The 21,952-nt window shown below is 40.2% G+C and overlaps 1 protein-coding gene across 1 annotated transcript in view; it reads right to left on the reverse strand.

Annotated features, from left to right (window-relative positions):
- The window catches only part of LOC132129038 (synaptotagmin-6-like), a 49,224-nt gene that overhangs the window by 14,315 nt on the left and 12,957 nt on the right, over positions 1-21,952 (reverse strand). The window contains exon 2 of the mRNA XM_059540452.1: positions 1,367-1,751. Within this exon, the coding sequence (XP_059396435.1) occupies positions 1,367-1,751 (385 nt within the window). The remainder of the gene's footprint in view (positions 1-1,366; positions 1,752-21,952) is intronic.

The following is a 21,952-nucleotide window of genomic DNA, read 5'->3' on the forward strand; positions in this document are numbered from 1 at the left end:
AAGTATGCATGAGCAGAACTTGTCTTGGTTCCAGGGATTACTCTGAAGTGACTCGGAAATACATTATTGAAGGCATAAAATAACAAAGCAGTCTCAGATGAAAGACTTCACTCTTCTCTAAATATTTATGCATCATCAGCAATATGCTTTTCAAATCTAAATATTTTTACACTTCTCTTGTTGGTGTCAGTGTTCATCTCCTCTGGGAGATTCTGTTATTGAGTATTTGTGATTGATGATGTCTTTTGTGTCCTACTGTGAATGCTCTGACAGTGTGATTCATAGTATTCATTTCTTTCAGGTATATACAATGCTGCATATTTTTAATGAAATGTGTAAATGTGTATGCAGCACCGGGTGTGTAAATGGCTGCAGACATGGGCTGAAAATGAATTAAAGATGTCCCTTTAAAGAACAGTGTGTAGTTAATATTAAATTGTATTATATTTAGCAATGACTGCAAAAATATGGGAAATAAATGAAAATATTCAGTAATTTTGTTCTCAAAAGTCATCAAAGGGGTTTAATGGCCCATACCTTGGGTAAGAAGCTTCCTTTTTAAACGTTTTTCATTTCCATCTTTCACAGAATTCCAAAATGCTCTATATCCAGTAATAACACTTATTCATTAATAATTTTTACTCAGGTTATTTGACTGTACTGACACAACTGGATGAGAACAAAACTTAAACTGAGTTGTACTGTAGATAATGACACTATTTTCTTCTGTAGAGCTGCTTTATAGCTCAATCCAGTTTGTTTCATAAATGATGCATTTTGAAACATTTTAACACCGTTACTGAAATTAATTAAATCAACATTAAACTGACTTGAGCTGAGTAACAAACACTATTGCCTCCTGTAGAGCTGCTTATAGCTGAATTGTACTTGTTTCATAATTGAACTTTTGAGTAACTTTTTCAACTCTGAACTTATTTAAAACTAAACAGTGACACACTAATGTCTTTATAGAGCTACTTTACAGCAGAAATTGAATTTGTCTCATATTTATCTTCTTGCTTTGAAACTTCCTTCACTGTATTGTTTAAAGTGCTATATAAATAATGTGTCTTGAATTGTAATAAGTATATCTAAAATATATCATCAATTTATCATTTTTTTTAAATTATTTTTACAATTATGTAAAATATGAAATCATATGCATAAAAATGCAATACAATTATATGAAAAAATCTAAATAAATGACAATAATACAATATTAAAATTTAAAATTCAATAACATTTCACAATATTACTGTTTTTAGAATATTATATTAAAACACATATTGAAATATTTTTACTGACCCCTAAACTTTTGAACAGTGGTGTATGTGTGTGTTCATGGATGTTTTTTTGGCACTGTTACCTGGTGGATGACGCTGGCTCTGTGGTCTGTCTTTGCATGCGTTGCGTACGGCGCAAGAAGTGTTCCCTCATGGAGAGCTGCACCTCGGCAGGGATGTCTGGAGAGGTGTGACTTATTTTAACAGCTGCCTCCAGGAAGCCCATTGACGCCATAGGATACTTTTCCTTCTCAGTCGCCATAGTGACCTCAGATGGCTGAGGACTGGGCAGAAGAGATGGTAAATGAAATGAGGGGCAGTCGTCAGGGGCAAGGGCTGCAGAACTTGATGAGAGGGCTTTGTTCCTCCAAGGGACCCAGCACAGCTTCCAGGAGACGAATGCAGTGAGCAACAGCAGCGCCAAGCCACACGCTATTATCACACCGATGGGGAAGCCAACAGCGATGTCTACAGCCGGGCGGAAGCAATGGGCCGCACAATATGGGGAAACAGATGGTCAAAACAGCGAGACAGACAGAAAGAGAAGTGCATTAGAAGGGTCAAATGAGCAATGACTCTTATCTATGGGGTTTGTTTACTGTAATCCTGTGCAAACCAAACACTCACATTCACACAGTGCAGAAATGATGGAATGTAATTAAAGTTATTACAGATACTGGGTTGTAATCCATTTCCAAGGGAACAATGCTAGCGGAAGATGTCGCAGCAATATCAAATGCTCTCACTGCGAAGCTTTCCACACATCAATGGGTCTTATGCATGTAGGCGGAAAGCAAGCTCAAACTCATTTCTTCATGATTACAGAGAATTTGCTTGCAATAGAACAAATGGACCGGAGAAGCTCCAAGACTGCTGACAAGCACCATGTAAACATTAATTTAAAAGAAAAGAGAGATCTGTCGTTCTGTGTGGGAGCTCTATGGAATACAGTTTCTAAAGGTTTTATAGCAATAATATTGAGGCGGCTGAATTCATTTCTATTTTTTCATCTGAGATGTGTTTGCACAGTTCGAAATACTGATTACGTTTTTTTCATCCCAACGCCCGCTGCTTTGACCGGTTTGATTTATTTTAAATAATGCATGCTAGGATTTCGCTGGGCTTCCTGAGGAGTGTACAATGTGTCCTTGTTCAAATGGAATATAAATCTCTACTGACAATTCAAAGGGCCCCGGGGCCTTATGTAATTTAGAGTCTTTTAGAACTTTTGTTCTTCATTCAGTTCTTCATTCCTTGCCAAGTCGTTTGTCATTACCTGACTACTGTAAGCACACAATAAAAATTAAATAAGACTTATGGTCAGAATGAAGATTTGGAGAAATTAATCAAAACTTTGGAAGCAAATTAAAATCCCAAAAAAAATATATATATAGTGTATATATTTGCACCAAGGCTGTGATGACAAAGCCATATTTTCAGCAGCCATAACACCAGCATTCAGTTTCACAGGTATAAACAATTGTCTTCCTAAGTAAATTGATCTTGCTTTAAGGATGTTTAGATATTTTCTAAAAAATAAACAAGAGCAAAATACTGGTTAAATGATCTGTTTTTTTTTGTTTTTGTTTATTACACATCATATACTGTACGTGCTGATATAGCTTCTCTAAAGTTTCTAATAGTTTTGATGTTACAAGCCGCATTTTTGCTGAAGTTCCCCATTTCATGTGAATAAGCTGTCAAGGTTTTTCTGTAAACTGCTTTCTCTAAAGTGTCCATTTGAAGGGCTCAGGATTTATCCCAAGTGGATTTGAAATTTCTAGTTCCAGGGATTTATGTGTCCAGAGGATTTCCACATTCAAACGCTGCCATATAGCTTCTGTTTTGTCATCTGAAATTATCCAGACTCTGAAATGTGGCTCCCACTGGTTTGCCTCTGTTGTCTTTTGATTTCTAATAAGTTTGTGCAGATGGACAGGTTAAACAGGTGTTGGACAGGCGTGGTTAAATAAAAAATTTAATCATGTATAAAATTAGCGATAAAATGTATATGAATGCTAGTTTAATCCTTTTCATGTCCAAAATTAATGAAATAATGAGGCTATATTACCCTGTGTGAGAATTTATGGTATGCAAACAGGACATTAACGATGAATTGGTTTTTTTATCAGCATGAAGACAGCAGTATAGAAGACAGTACAGCCCTGGGGTTTTCTTCCATCCACTGAGATATGGATAATGAATCCAAACATTGTGACACTGTGACTCTCCATAGACCTGGTTGCCAACCAGCATGATATTCCACACAACACTGGCTATAATTATCAGCTAATGAGCCATGCATATAATGGTTCATAAATGTAATCAGGCAGTCAAAGTATATTTTTCTCGGCTATCCAGGACAGAGGTTGTAAAGTTTAAAGTGTTTAGAGTGATGATTTGGAAAAAAGCCTCACCTGTTTCTTGGACTAACATCAAAGCCAAGACTAAGATCAAGAATTTCCTTGTATGTTCACTATATGAAGTGTAATCAATATTTACAAAAAGGTTTTTATATACCCTTTATCTTTTAGTAGTATGTGTGTTTGAGGAGTCATACCACATGAAATTGACCACAAACACAAAAATGTTATATCATTTAATTATTTTCACAAAATCATGAAATATTAATTCATAAATATCACATTATCTATATATATCCTCATCATAGAAGAGGTGTATTAAAGCAATTGGATTTTAAATAAAAATTTAACTTTGAAAAGAACAGATAGGATAAAAAATTCCATTGACCCACTAGGTCTCTCTCTTTCTCTCTTCCTATTAATAGACCTAATGAGTCAATATATATATATATACATACATACATACATATATTTAAAGCACAGGTAAGTGGATCGGATTTGCAACTTCCCCTTTAATATAGATATGCTGTCATGCTTTTATTGATTATTTATCATCTTGAAAAAAAACAACCTTGAATCTCTGATGCACAGTGAATCCAGTATTTATGTTTGTGGAACCTGTATCCCATCCTTATATGCCTCTCTTGTTGCTCAGTGAAACTTTCCAGCCCAATGCTGCAGAAGCAGAGAGGAGAACATGCTGTTCTGTGAGATAGCACATGAAAGGAGGGGGCTGTTAATTTCCCCCCTCCTCCACAGGCACAAGGTTCACTGGGGTAGAGCCGCGTCTGGAGCACATGAGTAATATCAGGAGGCCCACAAATTCAATTAAGATTTGTTTTGAAACTGAGTCAGAGAACAAACTGGGGCCCAAGGGTTTTCCCTTCAAATGTCTTCCAATGTAACCTGGTTTCCATAGAAACCCAGCCATAAGACGCGACGTGCGCCCTGTCAGCTCTCATCATCCAATCCTGAGCAAAAACAAAGAGCCTTGTTGTGTGCTCAAAGGACAGCATGAGATAAAGAATTAATGTATGAGGACATAAAACGCCAGGCGACAAACAACAACATTAGAGGGTCATCTGAACTTTGAAATAGAGCCAATTAAATCATGGTCCTTCTGTTAATTACAGGGTAAAACTGCAGCAAAATAGAAAACTGTGCTAACACGTCCTAATTTACCCACACACAAAGAGCAATCAGGAAGACAGGGATACTGTGTGTTAACCCAACTCAGTGGCCCTCAATTACACAGTCTCTCTTCCTCCCACGCATCTCTGACAGCTGATATTTTCAGGACAAAGGGAGTCACACTGATAGGAACTGGCATCACAATCAGTGACCACCATTAGCCAGAGCTCAGAGGGGTGAGGGGTGGTCATATCATGCCTTTGAACAAGATCTCCGTTCCCATGTGAACACATTTACATTTAATATCGATGGCAGAATTGGTGGAAAAATGCACTGCAAAGTATAAATCTGTCTCCTATAGGGCCTATTGCCTGAGGATCTATGTAAATATAACCACAGAAGGTCTAAAGCCTCTGAGTCCACCAAAGCCTTGCCACATATTTTCAAGATCAATTACATCGGCTTGAATAAATCAATGTGACAGCTCAGTGTAGAGCGCTCTGTGATTTTAGTAACAATACCAAATATATGCATACATACATATACACTACTGTTCAAAAGGAGTATGTTTTTATTACCACTTATACCACAATATATATATATTTCAAATAAATGCTGTTTGTTTGAACTGTCTATTAACCAAAGAATCCTGAAATAATGCATCACCGTTTCCTCAAAAATATTAAGCATCACAACTGTTTTCAACATTGATTACAATAAAATAAATGTCACAAACCAGCATATTAGAACGACTTCTGAATGATCATGTGACCATGAAGATGGGAATAATGGTGGCAAATTTGCCAATGTTCCACAAAATTACTGTTTTTACTGTATTTTATGATCAAATAAATGCATTCTTATAAAGGATAAAATACCTACTTTTATTTATTTAATTAAAAAAAACTAAATACATATGTTCAGAGCCAATATGCACTGCTAATTCATAAATATTTACTATATAATATTCATTTATATATATTAAATATTTTAATATTCTCATTTTATATAAAACTAATGGAAATCTGATCAAGCATCTAAAACAGAATACAGGACAAATGTTACCCAGGTGTTAAGAGAATTGGACAAGTGTAAAAATCAAGATGCAGCCTCGGGGTCATTCTTCAGCTGGTCGCTTGTATAAATCACAGCACATGATTCTACATGACATCCCAGGCTTTTAGGGGGAGCTTTTCTCCTTGCTTCTGCACAGAGGAAAATATCGGCATATCCGGGCCGTTTTTAGATTGCTCTATTTCATAGCTCCTTCTACACTGCAATCTCAAATCCCCTAATTCCCTGGATCTCAGAATGGCGGAGCGCTACAACAAACAAAGCCAAGGTTCTCAAACTGAAGGACTGCTGGGAGCAATGCAGAACTCATACACTAAGACTTTGAAAGGTAAACAGCCTTTCAGCTTCAGGCACATATTCATAAATTCATTGTAACACTGTCTGCTGCATCTGGACCATGTTCTTAGCAATGACACACAGTTGTTATTTCTAAGTCCCAGAGCTCGACAGACTGCAAGAAGATTTGGAGAAGAGAGTTTTTTTCCCATATAAGTGAAAGCGATCTGAGAAATATCCTGCTCATATTAGACTTTAAGCTAAACCCAAGGGTCTACGAAGAGATCTGCAAGCTTATCATTAAAACATCTGAAACCTCAGATCTCCAGACTCAGTCTCTTAAGGATAATGATAACCAAAGGACAACGAAAATCCTATATATTCACAGAATCATATTCAAATACACCAGACAGACAGGCAGTGATTTTGTAATTTAGCGCTGAATAAAACATCTTCAAGGAAACATTTTTTTCCTTCAGGCACTTTAAATTATGAAGAAATGTAGAAAGGACAAAAATAAAGGAAAAATGTAGGGTTTTAGCTTCTACATACATTAAAGTTTCTGTTTAGGGTAAAGACAATAAGTGTTCATGATCTGCAATGTAAAAAAAAAAAGGTCATATTTAGTCGCCTTGTATATATAATGACACCTAGTGCCCTGAATGCCGTATCACATAAGAGTAAGTTGTCTGTAACCAATGGCATTGAAATGTGCTGTTCACAGTCACCCATGATTAATTTGTTCAGCAAGTGAAAATGAAGGATAAAAGCAAGTTTACCAAGATAAAATCAGTACATCAGGTCATGTGACCTCAACACGTCAGCCACCATGAGGTGAACCACTCCATGTTAAAACAAACACTTTCAGGCTACTGGAGTCTTGTTTTGTGCGAGTGTGCATAGTCTAATTCAAAAGTACTATTTATACAAAGCTGTTTATTGATGGAAATAAGTGCTCTTTTGAAATATGACTCACAGCCTCTAGCCATGATCACTGCAATTTTGCTCCAGTGCCTGTTGTGTAAATATAGACATATTATCACATCTTGATACACATTTTGGCTGTGATAATACTTACAGCTTGTTCAGTACAATGCTTTCCCAAGACTTTAGGGTGCACTTGGCATTATGCATGTGATAACCGTGATCCAATCAAGCAGATTTGGACACAGTGTGCTTTCATTTTGTTCATGCTGTAATAAGCCTTTATAGTATGTATGAATTTAATTTACACTACTCATACTCATACTATACAGAACATACTTTTTAACTGTTTTACAGTATAAAATTCAAATATAGTATCTAATCAGAGAGCATGCAATTTTGGATGTCCTGAGACACATGCTACTGTAGAACTGCATATGCGCATTGGCTGGATCAGCCTTAAATATAAGCTTTTTTAATGATATTTGAGTATAAGCAACAACATTTCTGGGTCATTGTATATCAGATTTTGTTGCTGATTTGAAATATGTTGTTTAAACGTGAATGTGACAAGCAGTTTTTGGTTTTCCCCATTCAAATAGGTAGGATTTTGTCTTGGGTGGCCAAAAAAAGCTGACCGGAGGCATTTTCATGGCCGCTAAGATAACAGACTTTCCAAAAAGGAACTTTCTGATTATTATGCTGTCTCTGAAAACCTCCAGACCGCGAGGAAAGCACACAATGTTTTTTTTTAATGCACTGAATCCCTAGTTAGCATAGCTTGTCAATCCAGCCATAACAATTTAGATTACAAGAAAGCATTTTTCACTTATTCACTGAAAACTTGGCAGTGTGACAGTGACAGTGTTTGGAAGTTGGAAAAATATTTGGAGAAATATTCTATAAAAAAAAATGAAACAAATACTCATGTATGAAGCATAATGTTAAGCGCTCTCATAGCCAGTCCCATGACAATGCTAAGTAATCTGCTCACCCCCCACCTGAATGTCTCACAGTTTGCATGCACACACACACATGCTATTAAATTCCTCACATCTCACATCCTTTATTTGACACAGCTTGATTGTCTGAAGTGTTTATCGATCTGAATCTACCACACAGACATTCAGCTGCTGTGCACCCTCACATGCACATTGCACTATTAGCAAAAACATGCCAGTACAGATCATTTCAACAGTAGCTAGGTGTTTATGTGACGTCTTGTCACATAAACACCTAGCTACTGTTGAAATGATCTGTACTGGCATAAAACTGATAAAACAGTGGTTATTCTGTATCTTAACAAAAGATGCTGCATATTTAGAATTGAGTTGTGTGATTAGAAATCCTAGTATATCCTATTATCTATTGTTTGGCATCTTAAATAGTAAAACATGCCTTCATATAAGAAAATTACACCATATAACCAAAGCAAAAAATGGTCAAATTAAACATTTGTTGTAATTATTGTTTTCAAAAAGTGAACATTAGAGTGAGGTAAATTGCCTAACTTTTTTAACATTAAGTTGACTAGCAAATGCTTGAACTTCTATAACTTCTATACATCAAGAAAAAAAAAGTGTTTTCAACACTGAAATCCGTATATTAGAATGATTTCTGAAGGATCGAGTGACACTGAAGACTGGAGTAATGGCTGCTGAAAATACATTAAAAATAGAAATTATTAATTATTAATAGAAGTTATTTTAAATTGTAAAAAAAAACAAAAAAAAAAACAACAACTTTTGAACAGTAGTGTACTTTACAAGAGATCTTATTACAGGACAGGTCCTAGGAACCGCCAAGTTCCAGTGCCACTCTTTAGCCCGATACAGACAGTAATTGTTTCTCATACGGATGTCTGTAAAAACACATTTACATATAACCTCAGTGATAAAACTAATAGATTCGGATGACAGTTTATTCACAGTGGAGGAGCGAGTTCTGTGATCTTACTAACCCGGGAACGCGCTGCTCACGTGGCTGCTCACGTGGCTCACATGGCCACAAAATTTATTTTATTTACAAATGTATTCTTATTGTGTAAAATGTATTTTAAAATACTTATTTTTATATTTTATAATATATAATCCTATTTTTATTTGAATATTTAAATCTCCTGTTTAAAAATAAGAATATATATATATAAAACACATTTTAAAATTGAACTGCATACCTGCTGCTGCCATAATAAAGACCGATTTCAAATGTTTACATTATTTTCTTCTCTTTCTGCTCCCAGTCGCTGTGGTGGAGAATTTATGAAGTATTGTTTTTTTAAATGCTTTGCAGCATTTCAGAAATATGTACGCAAATTACACCGAAGTAGGCTACAATATTACCTTACGGTGTTCGGGAGTGTTCAAAAGGGGTTAAACACTGAATTTTAAATCGATTTCTTCTCGTAAATTCAGAAATGTGGATTCGGACGGCAGTTAAACTACCACACGACCTTGGTGTTTGTCGAAAAAGAGTGGGTAATTCGGCCCGGATTTTTACAGGGGGTGGTGAGAGAAAAATACAGACATCCTGGATTCGAACGGCAATTAAATCACCAACTGCCCCCTGTAAATGGTGAAAATCACTTACGTCGCCCTGAGAAACAATTACCATCCGAATAGGGCTTTTGTGTCTCATTTATGTGTTTGTATTGCTACCAGCTGTATTAAATAGTAGTAGCAATGGGATATGGCTGTATATTAGCACAGTTGTGATACGGTTGAATGTAATGAACCTTGAGTTGCTTCATTAAAAGCTTGTATTACTCTATTAAAAACAGAGTAGGCCTATTATGTAGAGTCAAAGATTATGAGAGAGGGATGGACAGAGCGAGTGTGATTACCTGCATCTGACACAGTATTCATTCTTCAGCTCAATCTAATATTCACAATAAAACATTAGTTCGAACGTCCACTGATGAAAGTGATATTTCTTTGTCATGCTATCCTTTCATCTGTTATGGGTGATTTCAGATGACAGCACTGCTCAGTACATTTGTTGGCTGCGTCTTACAAGCTGTTATAGAAAGTAAAAATTAAATTCTGTTTCAGTTCTGCTGCTGACTTGTAAAAAGTCACTAAACAATGTCACTAAAATCACCATCACGAACACACACACACCGTTTTCCAAAACTAAATGCTATTATTAAATACTACTCTTTATATAAAAATATTATTTATTAAATAATAATATTTAATAACAACAACAGCCATCATAAATGTTGCTAGGCAATTCAGTCAAAAGTACAAAGGCAGCGCTCTGATATATAATGCTATATCATATATACAGTATATAGCATATATTAAAGCTATATAAGAATATAACGTTACTGTCACGGAGTCACCAGTAACACCTGCCACACCATCAGAGTCCAATCACCCGACTCCGCCCATCCGCTCATTATCACCAGATTACTGAAGTCCCCACACCTGCACCCGCTCATCACTGCCACTTCTTAAGCCCGCACCTCCTTTCACTCTCTGTCTGGTCTCGTCAGAGAATCACCGACTCTACTCTCTGTGCTACTCTTAGGAATCATCTGAATACCTGAACGTTTGATCATCCGGAGAACCACTGTTCACTTCCTTGGCTATGTCATCAGCCCACAAGGGATCCAAATGGACCAGAGGAAGGTGGACACCATCATTAACTGGTCACAACCCACCACCGTCAAAGACCTCCAGAGATTCTTAGGGTTTGCAAACTTCTACCGTCGTTTTATTCATCAATACAGTATCATCAGTTCACCACTCACCTCTCTCCTCAAGGGCCAGCCCAAGTCTCTGTCCTGGAAGGCTTCCAACAACTTCCAACAACTGAAGCACGCCTTCTGTTCGGCTCCCATCCTGGTCTGTACACAAGTGGCGCCGATACAGGATGGCTGCCTCCGTGACGTGCTCTGCAGTTGTTTTTGTGTTTTTGTTAGTTTGTCCTGTCTTTAGTTATATTCCTGCAATCAGTTTCACCAGGGACGAATTGCTGGATATTCGGCAACACACATCTCCCGATATTTCACCGGTTTTCGACTATTCTGATGTTTTGCTGGACATTCTTGTCGGCGGAGCGGCTGCCCTGATCACACGCTTCAAGAGGACGCGCAGGCGGGGAAAGCGAGCGGGAGCGCTCGTGAGACTCAGAAAACGCGGATTTCGAACGCCGTTGCCTAGCATCCATCTGGCAAATCTCCGCTCTCTACCCAACAAAACGGACGAACTGCTTCTGCTCTCTCGGACAAATAAAGATTTCTCCCACTCTGCTGCTCTGTGTTTCACGGAAACTTGGCTGAATGACACCATACCGGACAGCGCGCTCCATCTGCCGGACTTTCAGCTGTTTAGAGCGGATCGCGACGCAGAATCAACGGGGAAATCGCGCGGCGGCGGGACATGCTTTTACATCAATGAACGGTGGTGTACAGATGTAACTGTGTTAAAGAAGACGTGCTGCTCAAATCTCGAAACGCTCTTCATTAACTGCAAGCCGTTCTATTCGCCGCGGGAGTTTCATTCGTTCATTCTGGTTAGTGTTTACATCCCTCCTCAAGCGCACGTGAGCTCAGCTTTACAGAAACTCGCTGAGCAGATCACAGAGACAGAACAACAACACCCAGACTCTGTTTTAATCATTCTTGGGGACTTTAATAAAGCCAATCTCTCCCGTGAACTGCCAAAATACAGACAGCATGTTACTTGTCCCACAAGAGACAGTAATATATTGGATCACTGTTACACAACAGTAAAGGATGCATTTCACTCTGTTCCACGAGCAGCTTTGGGACATTCTGATCACCTTCTGGTTCATCTTATACCGACCTACAGGCAGAAACTAAAATCAGCTAAACCTGTATTAAGGACTGTAAAAAGATGGACTAATGAAGCAGAGCAGGATTTACAATCTTGTTTTGACCTCACTGATTGGAGTGTTTTTGAAGCTGCTGCCACCGATCTGGACGAACTCACAGAGACCGTAACATCATATATCAGTTTCTGTGAGGATATGTGTATTCCCACCAAGACTCAACTAAATTACAACAATGACAAACCGTGGTTCACTGCAAAACTCAGACAGCTCCGTCAGGCCAAAGAAGATGCTTACGTGAAGGGGAACAATGTCTTGTATAAACAGGCTAAATACACACTGGAAAAGGAGATCAAAGTGGCAAAGAGGAATTATTCTGAAAAAATAAGGACTCCATTCACTTCGAACGACTCCGCATCAGTGTGGAAAAGCCTAAAGAAGATCACCAATTACAAGACACCACCCCCCAGCACTGTGGAAAATCAACGACTGGCAGACGATCTGAACGAGTTTTACTGCAGGTTTGAAAGAACACCCATCACCTGCCCTGAACACCTCTCCACACAACTGTTCACACCAATAACAACTCCTGCAACCAACCCTGAATGCCTCTCCAAACAAACGTTCACACCATTCACAGCTCCTGCAACCAACCCTGAATGCCTCTCCAAACAAACGTTCACACCATTCACAGCTCCTGCAACCAACCCTGAATGCCTCTCCACACAACCGTTCACACCATTAACAGCTCCTGCAACCCATCCTGATCACCTCTCCAGTCAACCGCTCTCACCATTCACAACTCCTGCAACCAACCCTGAATGCCTCTCCAAACAACTGTTCACACCACTCACAACTCCTGCAACCCCCCCTGAACACCTCTCTAATCAAGCGCTCTCACCATTCACACCTCCTGCACCCCCCCTCTCCCCCACACCTGCAATACAGATCAGCGAGGATGCGGTGCGCCAGGTCTTCAGGAAGCAGAAAAGGAAAAAAGCACCAGGCCCAGATTGTGTTACACCAGCCTGTCTGAAATCCTGTGCTGACCAGCTGGCCCCCATCTTCACAAAGATCTTCAACAGATCGCTGGAGCTGTGCGAAGTCCCTTCATGCTTCAAACGCTCCACCATCATCCCCATCCCAAAGAAATCCAAAATTACAGGACTAAATGACTACAGGCCTGTGGCTCTAACGTCTGTAGTCATGAAGTCATTTGAAAAACTGGTGCTGGCCCACCTGAAGGACATCACTGGACCCTTGCTGGATCCTCTTCAGTTTGCCTACAGAGCAAACAGGTCTGTGGACGATGCAGTAAACATCGGACTGCATTATGTTCTGCAACACCTAGACAGACCGGGGACCTATGTGAGGATCCTGTTTGTGGACTTCAGCTCTGCCTTCAACACGATCATCCCAAACCTCCTCCTGCCCAAACTAACTCAGCTCTCCGTGCCCACCTCCGTCTGTCAGTGGATCAACAGCTTCCTGACAGACAGGCAGCAGCTAGTGAGGCTGGGAAAATACACATCCAGCACCCGTACAATCAGCACTGGAGCTCCCCAGGGCTGTGTTCTCTCCCCACTGCTCTTCTCCCTGTACACTAATGACTGCACATCTAAGGACCCCTCTGTCAAGCTCCTGAAGTTTGCAGATGACACCACACTCATCGGCCTCATTCAGGACGGTGACGAGTCTGCTTACAGACAGGAGGTTAAAGAGCTGGCTGTCTGGTGCACTCTCAACAACCTGGAGCTTAACACGCTCAAAACAGTGGAGATGATCGTGGACTTCAGGAGAAACCCCCCTGCACTCCCCCCACTCACCATCATGAACAGCACTGTGACTGCAGTGGAGTCATTCAGGTTCCTGGGCACCACTATCTCTCAGGACCTGAAGTGGGACATTCACATTGACTCCATTGTGAAAAAGGCCCAGCAGAGGTTGTACTTCTTTCGCCAGCTGAGGAAGTTTAACCTGCCACAGGATCTGCTGAAACAGTTCTACTCCACCATCATCGAATCCATCCTCTGCACTTCAGTAACTGTCTGGTTCAGCTCAGCTTCTAAATCGGACCTCAGAAGACTACAGAGGGTAGTCCGGACTGCTGAGCGAATTATCGGTACAACCCTCCCATCTATTCAAGAACTGTACTTATCCAGAGTGATCAAAAGGGCTGTTAAAATCACTCTGGACCCCTCACATCCAGCACACTCCCTCTTTGAACTGTTGCCATCTGGTCGACGCTACAGAGCACTGAGCACCAGAACGACCAGACACAGGAACAGTTTCTTCCCTCAGGCAATCCATCTTATGAACAGCTGATAATAACTGTGGGACACACTACACTATTTATATTTATATACACTACACTTTTTATCCAACACACATACTTAGCGTACACGTAAATCTTTTGCACATAATATACATGTACATACATGGAACACACTATACTACTTATATTTATATTTATATACACATACACTTATTTATCCAAACACACATACTTAGCATACAGTTACAATTTTTCCACATAATATACATGTACATACATAAATGCTCTTTTTAATATACCTGCCATACATTGTCAATTTGTATATTGTCAATCCTTACCCACCTATTTGTATTTTTTTGTATTTTTTATTCCTTATTGTGTTTTTTGTTCTGTCGCTGTTATGTTGCACTGCGGAGCTCTGTCACGAAAACAAATTCCTCGTATGTGTGAACATACCTGGCAATAAAGCTCATTCTGATTCTGATTCTGATTCTGGTCCATCCCAATCCGGACCTCCCCTTCGTTGTCGAAGTGGACGCCTCATCGACCGGGGTTGGAGCTATTCTATCACAGCAGCAGGGGAAGCCTCCAGTACTCCATCCATGTGCCTTCTATTCCAAGAAACTGTCCCCGGCGGAGCGTAATTGCGACATCGGTAATCGGTAACTTCTGGCTATCAAGATGGCTTTCGAAGAATGGAGACACTGGCTGGAGGGAGCACACCATCAAGTCGAAGTCATTACGGACCACCGTAACCTCGAATATCTTCAAGAAGCCAAACGTCTAAATCCTCGCCAAGCCCGATGGGCCCTCTTGTTCACGCGTTTCAACTTCCAAGTTACATATCGACCAGGAGGCAAGAACCTTAAAGCAGACGCCCTCTCCCGTCTTCATGCGCCTGAGCCCGAAGTATCACCTCCTGAAGCTATACTCCCTCCAGCCATTATCGTTAGTCCCATCGAATGGTCTATGGAGGATCGTATCCGGGAAGCCACCCGTTCCGAGCCAGCTCCGCCGGGAGGTCCTGAGGGAAGGATATATGTTCCATCATCACTACGCCTGTCCCTCATAGACTCAGTTCACACGTCTCCGGGCTCTGGACATCCAGGCAGCCGGCGAACCCTCTCGCTTCTTCGTAACCAGTTCTGGTGGCCCACCATTGCGCAGGATGTCTCCCAGTACGTTCGTGGATGCTCGGTCTGTGCGATCTCCAATACTCCACGATGACTCCCCGAAGGGAAGCTAAAGCCACTGCCCATACCACGTCATCCATGGTCCCATCTGGGCGTCGACTTTATGACCGATCTCCCACCTTCAGATTCTCACACTGGTATCCTAGTTGTAGTCGACCGCTTCTCCAAGGCATGCAAACTCATCCCATTAAAAGGTCTTCCCACTGCCTTTGAAACTGCCAACCTACTATTCCACCATGTATTCCGTCACTTTGGTCTACCAGAAGACATTGTATCAGATAGGGGTCCCCAATTCATCTCCCGAGTCTGGCATGCTTTCTTCAGATTACTCGGAGTCTCAGTCAGCCTATCTTCGGGGTACCATCCTCAATCCAACGGCCAGACTGAGCGCAAGATTCAGGAGATCAGAAGGTACCTGCGAACCTAATGCCACCAGAACCAAGGCAGCTGGAACCGCTTCCTCCCATGGGCTGAGTATGCACAGAACTCTCTACGCCAAGACACCACCGGTTTAACACCGTTTCAGTGCATACTCAGGTACCAGCCTCCTCTCTTCCCCTGGTCAGGAGAGCCGTCAGAGGTCCCAGCGGTCAACACCTGGTTCGAAGCGAGTGAGAGGGTATGGGACTCAGCACACATCCATCTCCAGCGAGCAGTGCGAAGACACCAGAGCCAGGGCGACATCAAAAGAGGAGATACACGCCAGTACCAACCAGGTCAAAAGGTCTGGCTCTCCACCAGAGACATCCGTCTTAACCTGCCCTGTCGAAAGCTGAGTCCCCGCTATATAGGTCCCTTCACCATCGAGAGGCAGGTCAACGAGGTCACCTACCGTCTTCACCTTCCCTCACACTACCGGATCGCACCATCATTTCATGTCTCACTGTTAAAGCCCTTCACTGATCCTCTTGTTTCTCCTTCCCCAGGACCTGATGGTGTTGACGTACCTCCTCCTCCCGAAGTCGCAGAGGAAGAGTCAATTCACAGTGTGCAGGACATACTGGATTCCCGTCGGCGAGGCCGCCTCCTGGAGTATCTGGTAGACTGGGAGGGATATGGTCCTGAAGAACGCTCTTGGGTCCCTAGGGACGACATCCTGGACCCATCCCTCCTCACCCAGTTCCACAACTCCCATCCCAACCGCCCTGCGCCGAGAGGTCGAGGCCGACCCCGTCGACGGATAACACGGACGTCAGGAGCCGCCCGTAGAGGGGGGGGTACTGTCACGGAGTCACCAGTAACACCTGCCACACCATCAGAGTCCAATCACCCGACTCCGCCCATCCGCTCATTATCACCAGATTACTGAAGTCCCCACACCTGCACCCGCTCATCACTGCCACTTCTTAAGCCTGCACCTCCTTTTACTCTCTGTCTGGTTTCGTCAGAGAATCACCGACTCTACTCTCTGTGCTACTCTTAGGAATCATCTGAATACCTGAACGTTTGATCATCCGGATTACCTACCACCATCTGTCATCCGTGTCCTGTCAGTTCCTCCTGTGTCCACCCTTCATCTGTACAGCAAGTATCCTCAAGTCATCCTCTTAACATCCCACTCAGCTCAACTATTCCTCTGCAAGATTGTGTGATACCATCTTCTGTCTCCATTATTCCAATAAACATCTACTTACCTGCATACCCTGTTGTCTCTCTCTTCTGTCCGTGACAGTTACGAGTCATTGCCCTCAGCCAAAACTATTTGCTTTGGAACAAATGATAGATTAATGAGAGACTGTCCATTAGATTTATACAAAATAAATTATATCTCATGTTTAACCACTATAGAGACATCAGCATCGGTGGCAAATTCCAGAAGATCTCGCCAACGTGAGGCTGCTCTCGTTGGGTTCATGAGCGCTGAATGGTTGCTGATGCCCTAGAGCTCACAATTCCAAAATCATTTAGACTTTATCTTTATCTTTATTAACAAACAACACATTTTAAGACTAAACAATTACATTCTCGCCTAAAAAACTCTTAAAATATTATGTGACATAAAACCAGTGTTATTTATGAAATTATAGTGGTCCGCCCTGAGACTCGCTATACAAAATACTGCAAGCTGAGTGATACAAATGGTGAAATGGTTCAGAGTTCTGTTATCACCACAATATCTCACACCTGAAAACGCTCTCAGCCAATCAGATTTGAGAACCAGAAAAAAAAACTTTTTAAACTGACATGTGCTGTGCCATATCACACTAAGATCACTAAAAATCTATATTCTACTACCAGCACTTGCACATCATTCCCATACTTTGGAAAATATATTGTGACAGGCTCAGCCTTTTTACTCCAGTGGCTAATAGGATGAGGCTCCAGTATTTATTCAGGTCTCTGCATACATTTACATTTAAAACAACCATTTCAGAAGATAAAATTAATTGTGATTACCAATTTAAACTCTGGCTGATATGTAAAATAATAATCATCTTTATTTTTAGAGCTTCAATTATAATACACCCACTTGTGCTTTTATACCCACAGAAAACACACTAATAGGAATAACAGATGAGCTGGGGAAAGAAGGAATAAAACATCAATAGAGATTTTTAATGTTCTGCATTGATACCGGCCATATCCAGGGCAGACTCAGAACAGATTACAGAACTGTCACTGTAATGACTTTAATCTGGCTACCACCAACAGTGTCAGTCATGAAGTCTAATCCTCAGAGTGAAGGACTCCTCGGCAGAATTTGGACACTATCACATGCTTGAAAGACTCAAAAAATGGAAGTAATTTTTAGCACAATATTTATTTATTCTTCCATTTTAATATTTAACACTTATATTACACATAATTATAAATATATAATTAATTACATATTATACATTTTTGAAAATGCGATAGAATACTTTCTGGTACCTTCACCATTTCACAATGCTTTTCTTATTTAATGACAGGGAAAGAATCAGCCTCCATAAAGAGCAAGTTTCTACTTTTTGTTTAATTAATATAAAAAAAAAAACAATCAGTAAGTTTGTAATTTCAAAATGCCCCCATATTTTGGTGGTCACTTTTCTTTAGAGTGTGTTGTAATACTGATTTTCTGATATCAGTCTTTTGCATTTCTGCCAAAGAAAACTGAGATGCCATATGGACTCAACAAAATTATTGTCTTTTTTCTTTTACAAAACAGTATGGTCACATGTATGGGACATTTAACAGTTGACTGAGTTGGTTATGCATATTTTTAGCCCAGCAGATTCAGGTGTGCCAATTAACTGTGTGGGCTGGCAATAAAAGAGCTGCTGTCTGTCCCCACTGCCCACCGCAGCATTTACAATCTCCTTAATTACTGACCCCATCACACATATCTTCCTATTACACATATCCTGGACTTTAATTGGTTCTATCAAGAGTGATATATATACCCAATTTATAGATCTTTCATGGAGAGCAAAAACACTTCCCAGAAATCATGGAGGCAGATGCCATCGGATGGACACTGGGAGCATAATAGAAGCGTGGGGAGATTTATGTGTCATGGAAAACGTGATAAAGTTTTGTAGGGTTAAGCCCACTCATCTCTTGCTGGTTTATGGCTGCTTTCATCTGAACACATATCACAATGAATTCACCAGGGTTTTATTTCTTAGCTGTAAAATTAGATTACGCTCATTTAAGGTTTCACTTCTTTTTACTACAACTGGCATTAAAATTGTAAGCCCTGTCTATCTATGAAAAAGAAAGCCTATTATGTCAGATTTTCTCTCTGACACTCTGTTATTGCTTAAATGAGTCATGATTCTGCCAGCCTGATCTTGTGAAAGTTGCTGTTTTATAAAAATATGGAACATGGATAGATGCTTTCGTTTAGCATTTGATTGAATCCAAAAAATAGCTTGAACCAAATTTGAAAAGCCAAGCTACAGTGATTAGCCATTAATATCATGTGTCAGAAGGGTCTCTTTATGTAAGCAAAAACATCACAAAAGAGAAGTGCCATGCCTGGAAGTTCAATGTGTTGTTTTAAATCAATATAAATTAAACAACAATATAAAGAAACTAGAGTGACAGTAGAAGGTAATATCAGAGCTTTTCCCATCCTTTCTTGTCAAAACTGTCCATGTGCATTACTCACAACCAACCAACCCCAGGCCTACACTGGATCAGGGCTCATTTGAAGGTCAGGCAGATATAATACCTTTGTAAATAACATTAATGCTTTATGTAAATTGCTAACTAATCAGTGATCTTGATAGTTCAGGTTCTTGGTTCCTTCTGGTCTTTGGCCTGTGACATTAAATAAACCATATCAGCACTAGAGAGAGCAATGCATCACTTCACTGATCCGTGACTTGACGGTGGCATGACAGCGGGAGTCACGGGGCTGTTGGGTGAAACATCACACCGCATTAGGAATGACAAGAAGTGCGTGGGGAGTCTAATTTGCACATATTCACTGTAGAATAAAACGGGGGGGGGGATCATGTTCTGCCAATGCATGAAAACTGCATCCAGGTTTAAAAAATATTTAGTTCACCCTAATTCTGCCATTATTTGCTCACATGGATGCTATTCTTTTTACTGTGAAACACAAGAGTATTGAAGAATCCTTCACATTGTAGATCTTTTCATGTAACAACAGTTTGGTTTGATGTGGCATTGGATTACAAGACACTCGAGAATCAATGACATTGACATTACTGATGTGTGCAAATTCATGTTCAAAGAGAGTACCACGCATGCGTGTGGTGCTGCTCTTGCAGGAGTCGGCGTTCTGATGTAGAACCCGGATGTGCTGTGTCTTGTTTAAAAGCAGAGGAATGAACATACGAACATGGTACTGTTGTGAGCATGTGTCGAAGCCTTACATGGAAGAGAAGAAATTGTTGAATAAAGTAGTTATATTTGTTTACTTTGTGCACAAAAAGTATTCTTGTAGCTTCAAAAATTAAGGTTGAACCACTGATGTCACATGTATTTTAATGTTGCCCTTACTACCTTTCTGGGCCTTGAATGTGGTAGTTACATAGCTGTCTATGCAAGGTCAGAAAGCTCTCAGATTTCATAAAAAATATCTTAATTTGAGTTCCGAAGATGAATGAAGATCTTACAGTTTTGGAATGGTCAGTAATTAATGAGAGAATTTTCATTTTTGGGTGAACTATCCCTTTAATAAATACTGGTAATGTAACTCTTTTTGACATGGTTATGTAAACATGTAAATATGTTTTTGTTGTATTTAATGTAAACCTGCTCAACTTGATAATGTCACCCTAATTAAGATTTAAAAAAAGATCCATGTGAAAAAACAACAACATTAAGCATATGGTTTTGCAACTATTTTGTGGGTGAACTATCCCTTTAAACACAAGAACCGTTCTTAGCACATTCTGTGCAAAATTCTTCATTTGCCTCGACCCATTAAAGATCGATTTGCTGATCCTCATCAAGTGTGAAGAAAAATGTTTACTGGCCACAGGATGTTCTCCACATGGGAGATAGTTTTACAGAACCTGCTCAAGCTGAAGTGTTCGGGTTTGACAAGTGTCTTTAGTGTTGCTCGAGGGAGAATTTTCCATTAAAATAACATGAGGAATCAATACTGCATTGGTAAATTATTGACAGAACACACTACAAACGATTGTAGCACACAAAGGGATATACAGACCTTTCTTTCTCTGTCTGTGTGTGTGACTATCATAAAAATGAGATTCATTCAAGTCAAACAGCCAACAGCAGCCCCCTCATCTTATTTTCAATAATTTTCCACTAAAAAGTGTAGACTTCTGTCTCATCCAGACTGATCCAGAGTGATCAGAGTAACAACCCCAGGGAAGAGCACAACTGTGTTTTACAGTCATAGACTGCTTCTTTAAAGGTTCTCCGGGGATCACACACACATTCTGAACACATCTCACACCTTGCCACTCACATTTGCCACCTGCCAGTACAGACTTTACAAGTTGCAAAAAGAATAGTGTCTCACTTGGTTCACACATCTAGCTGTTACATGGGAATTCTTTACAGTTTTGTCTGCCAGTGACATTTGTGAACCCCTAAAGCATCCTGCAGGGCCAGAACCGCCGGGTAACCTCTCTCCTGACACTGTGAGCTCATGTGTAATGTTGTTAAGGCCTGTTCACAAGACGTCAAATGCAATGCATGGCAGCAACAATAAACAAAACTATGTACATCAAGTCCAATCAAGAATTTGTGACACTGTATGCATGTTCAGTGAGTTTTTTCAGCATACAAACTATTCAAAATATCAACTTAGCAAATGAAGATGAAAATATAAATCAGCACTATATGGTCATTCTATTTATAACTATCTATTAGCATTCCAAGTCATCTCAGTGGTATTTGCAATCATCTCTGGACACAATAGTTTTTGAGCAATAAATGTTTTGTGACTCTCTAGAGCTGCAGGAAAAATTACATCATTACACCACTAATGGCACAACAACAATCACAAACTCTTTTCTGGTAACTACCCTGAGCTGTGAAAGATGGCAGGCAGGAAAGAAATGTAGCCCATTTTACTCCTTAAAGGAAAACAGTACTTCCGAAAAGTTGGTACTTCTGCCTACACGTGTGTCCTTTTCAACGTGATAACGTATTATGTAACGTAATGATAACTTGGATGGCATCTGGGTGAGTAAATTATCAGGAAATTGTAAT

Source organism: Carassius carassius, chromosome 46, assembly GCF_963082965.1.
Source record: "Carassius carassius chromosome 46, fCarCar2.1, whole genome shotgun sequence".
Lineage (NCBI taxonomy): Eukaryota > Metazoa > Chordata > Actinopteri > Cypriniformes > Cyprinidae > Carassius > Carassius carassius.